The following is a 10,323-nucleotide window of genomic DNA, read 5'->3' on the forward strand; positions in this document are numbered from 1 at the left end:
CATTGTCATTGTTTGTTTGTTTGGTTGCTGTAGGTAGGAGGACGCATAGAAGAAGTGAAGATTGAAGGATCAATCAGTTCAGCAGATCAGCAGATGGCTTGTTTATCAGGAGGATCGGGTGGGATGTGTTTGTCTGAAACTTATTTGAAGAAGAAGATTAATGATTTATCATCGCCTTCTTCTTCCTCTTTGTGCCTGAGATCGGACAATAATAATAAGAATAGGATGATAAAATGTGAGACGAAAAGTGGTGGGGTGCAGGGGAGGTTCAAAGGGACGCAGAAGAGGGAGAAGCAACTGGCGGAGATGATAGAGAAGAAAGTGATGGAAGCAAAGCAAGTGTGCGAGGGAGATCCCATCGCCGACGAGTGCAAAGTCGCCTGGGACGAGGTGGAGGAGGTCAGCCAAGCCAAGGCCGATCTCAGGCTCAAATTGGAGGCCAACAAAGATCCTCTCGAGTCTTTCTGTCAAGACAACCCTGAAACCGACGAGTGCCGCATCTACGAAGATTAAAATTGTTTAATTAATTAGCATGTTGAATTCCCGATCATCATCCACCTCTGTATTGTATTAATTTCTATGCCGTCTAGCTAGTATGTGTTTATGTAAGCGTTTTCCTTTGTATGCGTAATGCCCAAATATCCTAATTAGAAATTTGTATGCTATGTTTGGTTTACGATGCCCATCATTGTGTACATGGATGGATAATGGATTGGTGTTACATTAATACATGGCTTCAGTTTACTAACAACTACTGCTCATCCTTTGTTTTACTCATTAATCTAATTTACTTACGGCATCGGTGGCGGATCTAGGAATATTTCTTGGCGGGTGAAATTCGATTAAGCTTTCAAACTATTTTTAAACTATTTTTTACATGAGCTACTGATAAAAGCTTTTATACAACCAAATTGCATAACGCAACATGTTAATAGTGGAACATGTGGCGTGGGCAGCAATATGCCAATAAAAGGGACTTAAATTTGAGTGTAAGGGACGGGCACACTTGCAAAAAATTTGATGGATTTAAATAGGCATATATGAGGGAGGGGTTGAAATCTGTCCAACGACTAGAATAAAACATAACTTATAAACTTAACTCCAACGACTAGAATGACAGCATGGCGCTGCTTCAGCCACGAGCTTCGCCTTGTTCAGTTTCCTCTTTCATTCATCATCCTCACTCTCTGGCTCTAAAATCCCCCACCAACCTCACATTTACTAAGCCTCGTTCTTCTGTTTGCAAAGCTTCATGGCAAGAGGTCCGCTCCGCTCTCCCTTTCTGTTTTCAGTACCAATTTTTTGTTATAATTCTTTTTCTTAATTAACGTTGCATATATTTATTGGTGTGAAGCTTGTGGGAGTTGTGGTGTTCTCGGCGATTCCATTCACGGCTGTGAAAGCCATAGCCAACAGCGCAGTCGGAGAGTCGCTGCAGAGGCGATTGGAGGAAAGGAAGAAAGTTGCAGTTGAGAATTCTTCCAGGTTTAGGGGCTTGGCCGAAAAGGCTCGAAAACAGAGGTAATTTTCGGGTAAGCCATTCTCTATTTCTCTACTGTAATTATAGATAAAATTATCATCACCGTAGACAGTTGTTGGATCCCAATTTGCACTTGTAATAGTAGGACATGCCCATCCATCCATCCATCCTTCTGTGTAGTGTAGTGTAGTGTAGGTCTAGCCAATGCCATATAAAAGAGTGTTTACACTTGGAAAGATGAAATCTTTCGTTGCATAAGTAGATATTGAGCCTATTTTTGGTGGATATTTCTATCTAAGAATTGGTCATAACCACCACTACCTAATCATTTTCTGTACGTCATTTGCTCAGGTCTCATAAAAATATGTCATCATATGGAAAACTAACCATTTGCTGTTTTCATTGAGGACCTTGTTTTGGGGACTAACTAGTAACAACTATGCTAATTACTAACCGTATATTGACCAAAACAAAAACATAGTGGTTTTAGAAATCAAATTTTTTTTTATTTATTAATATAATTCGCGAGCTTATGTCAAATTAGAAGATCAGTGTAGAATTCGTAACTTATTGTAAACACTGATTCACTATATGGTATATTTTCTGTTTCACAGCTTGTGGTATGGCGAAGAGCGTCCCCGCTGGCTTGGTCCAATTCCTTATGATTATCCTGCATATCTGACTGGAGAACTACCTGGGGATTATGGTTTTGATGTTGTAGGTCTGAGCAGGGATCCTGTGGCTTTCCAAAAATATTTTAAGTAAGTCAGAGTTACTTGGGTCCCTTTATGACACAGGAAATCATCTTGAATATAATCTTCTCACTGAGTATCTGTTTCAATTTTACTCCAGAATCCCATATGATTTTAACTGTTATGCTAATTTTCACAATTTTGAACTTTGGAATAGAATTAGGGTGACAAATCTTGTACGTTGATTTAGGCTTTGGTAACCATAGTGTTATAAGATATATCCTTTCAACTTTCCCGAATCACAATATTGTATAGATCTTGTCTAAGTGCTTTCGTATTACTCTGGAGGGTTAAGTGTCCAGTTCTGCAATGATTCATCTAAAGGAAGACTATTTTCAAAGTGTTTTACTATGCTAACTATGACATTGGTTGTAAATGGCTTTAAATAAATATGTAATTTACCCTGCAGCTTCGAAATACTCCATGCTCGTTGGGCCATGCTAGCAGCCCTTGGTGCCTTGATTCCTGAAATTTTGGACCTCTTAGGAGCCTTTCACTTTGTTGAACCTGTATGGTGGCGAGTTGGCTATTCAAAACTTAAGGTTAGTATTTTCTGGATAATCAAATAGAGAGTCATTTATGGTGGAGATAGTTTACAAATCATTTTCAACTGCTAATACATTGGTAGCTTAGTCACAATATGTTTTAGGTTATCAGTTTTCCGGTTTCTGTTTCATCCTACCATGGCGTAGACATAATGTCACAAGTTTGTTAGGTTTGTGAGTTCCTGCCTATTTCAGAGATTTATGGTTTAAATAGTGTTTCCTTTGTCTCCAAGCCATGATTTTGTCTTTTGCAAACTGTTTGTAACTTATTTTTCAGTGTAAGATCCTTACAACATATGGTCAAATGTTTGTGGTAAGGCTCACATGCAGGTATTGTTAAAAGTTGGCATAGAAATGATAGGGTAGGTCCTTACCAGGCTTGTGATATATCTTGGCATAATTTGCAAGTAGATTGCGGTGGGTTAAGTTTCTCCCTGAAGTGAATAACAGCTGAAAATTCTCAACTATTTCCGATCCATTATTGCTAGGGGATAATTGTTCCTGTATACCCCTGATTTGACTGTCATCTGTCGTACGAGTTTAAATAAACCTCTTATTTAATTTGGTATGAACATATGCGAGGTGAACTGTTTTTATTAACTTTATTTTCCTTTTGGCTTATCAATGTTCACCAGGGAGATACACTGGACTACCTAGGCATCCCGGGACTGCACGTAGCTGGAAGCCAAGGAGTGATTGTTATAGCCATATGCCAAGCCCTCCTGATGGTAATGAAATTTTAAAGCCCCCATCGTGTCTTACATATTCATGGACTGTACCATATGCCCCTAGAAAGATTTTCAGATTCCATCATTTTAACCAGGTGTTTCCAAGTATGCTTAGTTGATGTTAGTTTGTCTGGAATGCGGCTCTTGAGGCTCATTCAAGAGCCTGAAAAAACTTATTCTTAAGGATATTGTTCATTCATTTCTGTGATAGAATTTAGCACGCATAATGTTGGAAATGGAAATTGTTTCCTTGCAATGTCCAGAAAAATTCATTGTCCCGCAGGGGAGATTGTCTTTACAGCACAGTCCGGAAGAGTTCATTTTCATACTTTGTTGATCACATTTACATGCAAAGATTGTGTGTGCATGCATCTCTGCATTTATGACAACCACACCATTCCAAAATTGAACCATTCATGGTGTTAAATGGGTAATCTGATAAAAAGGATGAAATATTAACTAGCTTAATTATCTGAGGTTTTAGGTTCTAAAACCTTTTTCTACTGGCCAAAAGATATAGCTCTGATTTACAGATTTGCTTCTCATATTTCTGATTGAAGCATGTCTTTCGCAACTCGAAATGTGGACGTGTTTTTCATTTATTTCAAACATTTGATGGTGACTAGGTTGGACCAGAATATGCAAGATATTGTGGGATTGAAGCATTAGAGCCTCTGGGAATTTACCTTCCAGGTGATGTTAATTACCCAGGAGGAGAGCTTTTTGATCCCTTGAACCTCTCCCGAGACCCTGTAGCTTTTGAAGAGCTGAAGGTGAAAGAGATCAAAAATGGGCGGCTAGCGATGGTAGCCTGGTTAGGCTTCTACAGTCAAGCAGCACTGACAGGTAAAGGTCCTGTACAGAACCTCCTTGAACACATTTCTGATCCCCTACACAACAACGTGCTTTCAGTACTCAAATTTATGTAATCCTCTTTGGCTTGTATTATTATGTAAATGCTATAAGCAACTTTGCAAGTCCAAACGACTGTCGAAAACACAGCAATAGTTTCTGTTGTATAGTCAATAATTAGTAAATTCCTCCCATATCACTGGCATTATTAGATGTTATGAAGTTAATTATCGAAAAGCTTATAGTTTCCCAGCATCCTTATCTTAGAAGAAGATGCAACAGGATTATTACTGGTGGAGTGAGGTTTTGCAGGCCCACCATAATATGTCCTGAGCCAAGGCCCATGGAGTTGTAGACAAGCACTTTGTTCAGATTTTTTATACGAAGCCCGAACCAACTTCTATTGGGCCCAATAATTTTAAGATCCAATGTTCTGTACAGCAGGGAAGAACAGCTTGAGCTTGGCCAAGTTGAGGGAAAAGGAAGGCAAGCTTATTGTTTTAGGGTTACTTGTAGCTCAAGTATTTAAGAGCATTTACTCATGCACCGAGATTCTAAGTTCGGTTCCTCATTCTCCAATAATAGCAAAGTTGGGCTATTTACAATAAAAGCAAAATACTCTATGCAAGTCTTTTGTATACACTAGTCATCTTCTTCTCTGTCTTCATAATTTTCAGTTATTAGTATTAGTAATTAGTAATTACATTACATTACATGAGGTTTCATGTGGGAAGCAAGCTTTTGTCGGTGGGTTGCTTGCTTCTGCTATTTTCCTTCTGAAACCTAATTTTGTATTTCCAGCTGTTAATATCATGCAAATGGGTTTGCGTGCCAGCGTCTATATTTTTTGTTTTGTTTTTATATTGGTATTAGTAAAGATATAGAATAGACTACGCTATATATAGTCTGAGTAAGTAATAGAGTATTACCTGACTGACGCGGTTACCTATCTTTCACTCTACGATTCCCAATTTCTGTTTCTTATTGTTTGCTGTCCTTCTCTCGCATTTGAAATTGCATGCTACGCATACGCATTCATTTCCCCATCAATTATTTTTCTTCTTTTTTGGTTTTATCGAAACATTCTCATCAATTAATTAGCAATCAGCATTGTCAATGGGGTCTAACCCAATGAAAAAATGTCTTCAAATTTAATTCCGACACTTTGGCAATGTGTGTTTGAGAAAACACCCCTACCCCTACCTAATTTTGACAACCAAAAAAGCAAAAGACGAGAGAGTCTTTATGCATTAAGCAAGGGATAGAACGGATTGAGATTGAGATTTGATTGCAAATAGAATTCCCCCCTCACCCAAATAATTTGATTTTGATGTTGATTTTGATTTTTTTATTTTTTTTTGTAGAACCTGTGAGTTTGTATTTATCCTTTTAGATAATGGCTTTTTATCACAAATGGTCCCTTAGGTTTGTCAAATTATCACCTTGGTCATTTATTTATTTATTTATTGACATTATTGGTCTCTTATGTTACACCTCACACATCAATTTGGTCTCGCTGTCACGTTCCGTCAAAATTTTCCGTTAGATTGACGACATGGATCAAACAATGTTTTAAATATTTTGGGTTTTATCACAAATGATTCTTGAGGTTTGCGAAATTATCACCTTTGGTCCTTTATATTTTTTTTGTTGACATTATTGGTCCTTATGTTACACCTCACACATCAATTTGATCCCACTGTGAGATTTCATTAAATTTTTTTGTTAAATTGCTAACATGACACATATGTGGTGCACACATAGCCAATGAGAAAATGTCTAGTGGATCTAAATGAAGAATTTTTTTTTTTTAAATAGTTTAACATTTAAAATATTTTAAAAAGAGAGAAAAATTTCAAAACATAATTTTTTTTTTATTCAAATCCACTTGGCATGTTATTATTGGACATGTAGACTCCACATACATGTCACGTCAAATCTGTCAGGTTCTGTTGAAATTTTCGTCAATTAAACAGAAATTTCAACAAAATATAATGAATTTGACGTAACATGTATACGGAGCCTACATGTCCAATAATAACATGTCAAGTGGATTTGAATATAAAAAAATTATGTTTTGAAAAATTTCTCTTTTTTTGATTAAATTTTTTTCTAAAAGATTTTAAATGTTAAACTATTTAAAAAAATATATAAAGGACCAATAATGTCAAAAGAAAACATAAATAACTAAAGGTGATAATTTGGCAAACCTCGAGGACCATTTGTGATTTTTTTTTTAAACTCTTAGATAATTAAATAGTTGATTTGTTTGTTTGTTTGTAAAAGGTAATAAATGAGTCAAGATTAAAGTTACGTGCTGAATGAGTCAATGTCTATATTAAAAGGAGCTACATTAAGACCCCACATATCGTGAACGTCGGATCGGCCGAAGCCAGATGCCAAATGCCAAATGCGAATATAAAATATCTTAGCAAAAGATTCCCTAAGCCCCTCCTAGAGGTGTCAAACGGGACGGGCCGGCCCAGCACGGCACGAGCCCAGCCCGTTTAAATGAGGCACGGCACGGCACGAGCACGAATATTAGTGGGCCGTGCTCGGCACGGTACGAAAGCTTGGACCGGGCTGGGATTTAAAAAAAGGTCCAATGGACCGGGCCGGCCCGTGGCCCGAAATTAAATGGACTTGGCCCGAGCCCGCTTCAAGCACGGCACGAGCCCGAGCCCACGGCACGGCACGGCCCGAGCCCGAGCCCGCTTCAATCCTCTATTGCATTTTTTTAAGACAAAATCATGGCATTGATCTGGGTTTGGGGCGAGCGTCGTCTTCTACATCGATTTGGGGCTTCGCCTTCTTCTCGTCTTCTCTGTTGAACGTCCATGGCTGGTTTTCTCTAGATCTTACAATGATGACAACTTTGATTTATATTCTCTGGTATTATATGATGCCTTTGGTGGTTTTAGATTTTGTCTTAATTTTGAGTTGAACTTGATATATTTAGGGCTGATTCGAGATTTTATTATATGGGTTTTTTCTTCTGAACTTGAAATGCAATAATCCTAATCAAGTTTAGAAGAAATATGAAGCTCCTCACAAAACCAAAGTCACCGTTGTGTTGTGGGTAGTGGCCACTGGGCCAGTGTGGCTGCCAAGCTCATTGCCTGTTAACACCCACAAGTTCTCTTCTTTTCATGGCATTTCTCTTTTATCATTTGTTTTCTACATTTCCATTTTCTTTTTAGATGCAATGCAAGTCATAATTTTGGTTTATCCATTAAACTTCTATGTTTGGATTTGGTTGCTGTTGAGAAACTGAATAAATTCCCAAAGAATGTTGTTGTGCCAATCCGCATTTACAAATTTCATTTGTCTGCCAATGCCAATAAACAACATTCTTTAATTAGCTTTTGCAAGCCAAAACCTTTCAAATTTAGATTGCAGAAAAATGATCATTCGAATTCGAAAGGATGACACAACTTGAATTTGAAAGTTGTCATTGGGCATAAGATTGTTGGAATGACAGTTTTGTTGCATTATGCTGTGTAATTAGAGGTGTCAAACGGGACGGGCCGGCCCAGCACGGCACGAGCCCAGCCCGTTTAAATGAGGCACGGCACGGCACGAGCACGAATATTAGTGGGCCGTGCTCGGCACGGTACGAAAGCTTGGACCGGGCTGGGATTTAAAAAAAGGTCCAATGGACCGGGCCGGCCCGTGGCCCGAAATTAAATGGACTTGGCCCGAGCCCGCTTCAAGCACGGCACGAGCCCGAGCCCACGGCACGGCACGGCCCGAGCCCGAGCCCGCTTCAATCCTCTATTGCATTTTTTTAAGACAAAATCATGGCATTGATCTGGGTTTGGGGCGAGCGTCGTCTTCTACATCGATTTGGGGCTTCGCCTTCTTCTCGTCTTCTCTGTTGAACGTCCATGGCTGGTTTTCTCTAGATCTTACAATGATGACAACTTTGATTTATATTCTCTGGTATTATATGATGCCTTTGGTGGTTTTAGATTTTGTCTTAATTTTGAGTTGAACTTGATATATTTAGGGCTGATTCGAGATTTTATTATATGGGTTTTTTCTTCTGAACTTGAAATGCAATAATCCTAATCAAGTTTAGAAGAAATATGAAGCTCCTCACAAAACCAAAGTCACCGTTGTGTTGTGGGTAGTGGCCACTGGGCCAGTGTGGCTGCCAAGCTCATTGCCTGTTAACACCCACAAGTTCTCTTCTTTTCATGGCATTTCTCTTTTATCATTTGTTTTCTACATTTCCATTTTCTTTTTAGATGCAATGCAAGTCATAATTTTGGTTTATCCATTAAACTTCTATGTTTGGATTTGGTTGCTGTTGAGAAACTGAATAAATTCCCAAAGAATGTTGTTGTGCCAATCCGCATTTACAAATTTCATTTGTCTGCCAATGCCAATAAACAACATTCTTTAATTAGCTTTTGCAAGCCAAAACCTTTCAAATTTAGATTGCAGAAAAATGATCATTCGAATTCGAAAGGATGACACAACTTGAATTTGAAAGTTGTCATTGGGCATAAGATTGTTGGAATGACAGTTTTGTTGCATTATGCTGTGTAATTAGAGGTGTCAAACGGGACGGGCCGGCCCAGCACGGCACGAGCCCAGCCCGTTTAAATGAGGCACGGCACGGCACGAGCACGAATATTAGTGGGCCGTGCTCGGCACGGTACGAAAGCTTGGACCGGGCTGGGATTTAAAAAAAGGTCCAATGGACCGGGCCGGCCCGTGGCCCGAAATTAAATGGACTTGGCCCGAGCCCGCTTCAAGCACGGCACGAGCCCGAGCCCACGGCACGGCACGGCCCGAGCCCGAGCCCGCTTCAATCCTCTATTGCATTTTTTTAAGACAAAATCATGGCATTGATCTGGGTTTGGGGCGAGCGTCGTCTTCTACATCGATTTGGGGCTTCGCCTTCTTCTCGTCTTCTCTGTTGAACGTCCATGGCTGGTTTTCTCTAGATCTTACAATGATGACAACTTTGATTTATATTCTCTGGTATTATATGATGCCTTTGGTGGTTTTAGATTTTGTCTTAATTTTGAGTTGAACTTGATATATTTAGGGCTGATTCGAGATTTTATTATATGGGTTTTTTCTTCTGAACTTGAAATGCAATAATCCTAATCAAGTTTAGAAGAAATATGAAGCTCCTCACAAAACCAAAGTCACCGTTGTGTTGTGGGTAGTGGCCACTGGGCCAGTGTGGCTGCCAAGCTCATTGCCTGTTAACACCCACAAGTTCTCTTCTTTTCATGGCATTTCTCTTTTATCATTTGTTTTCTACATTTCCATTTTCTTTTTAGATGCAATGCAAGTCATAATTTTGGTTTATCCATTAAACTTCTATGTTTGGATTTGGTTGCTGTTGAGAAACTGAATAAATTCCCAAAGAATGTTGTTGTGCCAATCCGCATTTACAAATTTCATTTGTCTGCCAATGCCAATAAACAACATTCTTTAATTAGCTTTTGCAAGCCAAAACCTTTCAAATTTAGATTGCAGAAAAATGATCATTCGAATTCGAAAGGATGACACAACTTGAATTTGAAAGTTGTCATTGGGCATAAGATTGTTGGAATGACAGTTTTGTTGCATTATGCTGTGTAATAGCACCCTGAGAGTATGCTTGTTTTGTCTGAATTTTGTTTTGGTGCATTATGCTGTGTAATAGGCTTCTGAGTTTTGTTTCCTGAGAGTATATCTTCTCGAAACTGAAAACAATGAAGAATTATAGAAAGAAAAAATCAAGGGAAAAAAAAATCAATATGAATTATGTAGTGGAAAAAAAATCAAGGGAAAAAAAAAATTCAAATTAAATGGGCTGGTTCTTGAGCCCGAGTAAGGCACGAGCACGGCACGGGCACGGCACGAGCCCGGCCCGGCCCGTTTCAATTTGGACATGGGCTTTGGGCCGGGCTGGGATTTATGATTTTACTAAATGGGCTGGCACGGCACGGCCCGATAAGTTA

At 39.0% G+C, this 10,323-nt stretch overlaps 2 protein-coding genes across 2 annotated transcripts; both read left to right on the forward strand.

Annotated features, from left to right (window-relative positions):
• On the forward strand, nt 1–727 carry CP12-3 (CP12 domain-containing protein 3). The gene has a single exon (XM_021959857.2). The coding sequence runs from the start codon at nt 94–96 to the stop codon at nt 511–513; it is 420 nt and encodes a 139-aa protein (XP_021815549.2). The 5' UTR covers nt 1–93; the 3' UTR covers nt 514–727.
• Nucleotides 728–1,034: 307 nt separating this feature from the next.
• LOC110758065 (Chlorophyll A-B binding family protein) lies at nt 1,035–4,612 on the forward strand. Its single transcript, XM_021959856.2, has 6 exons — nt 1,035–1,262; nt 1,355–1,521; nt 2,095–2,241; nt 2,642–2,774; nt 3,413–3,505; nt 4,132–4,612. Exons 1-6 carry the CDS (start codon nt 1,122–1,124, stop codon nt 4,432–4,434), a joined length of 984 nt encoding a protein of 327 aa, XP_021815548.1. The 5' UTR covers nt 1,035–1,121; the 3' UTR covers nt 4,435–4,612.
• Nucleotides 4,613–10,323: the final 5,711 nt, after the last annotated feature.

Source organism: Prunus avium, chromosome 5 (assembly GCF_965620075.1).
Source record: "Prunus avium chromosome 5, drPruAviu1.hap1.1, whole genome shotgun sequence".
NCBI classification, from domain to species: Eukaryota; Viridiplantae; Streptophyta; class Magnoliopsida; order Rosales; family Rosaceae; genus Prunus; species Prunus avium.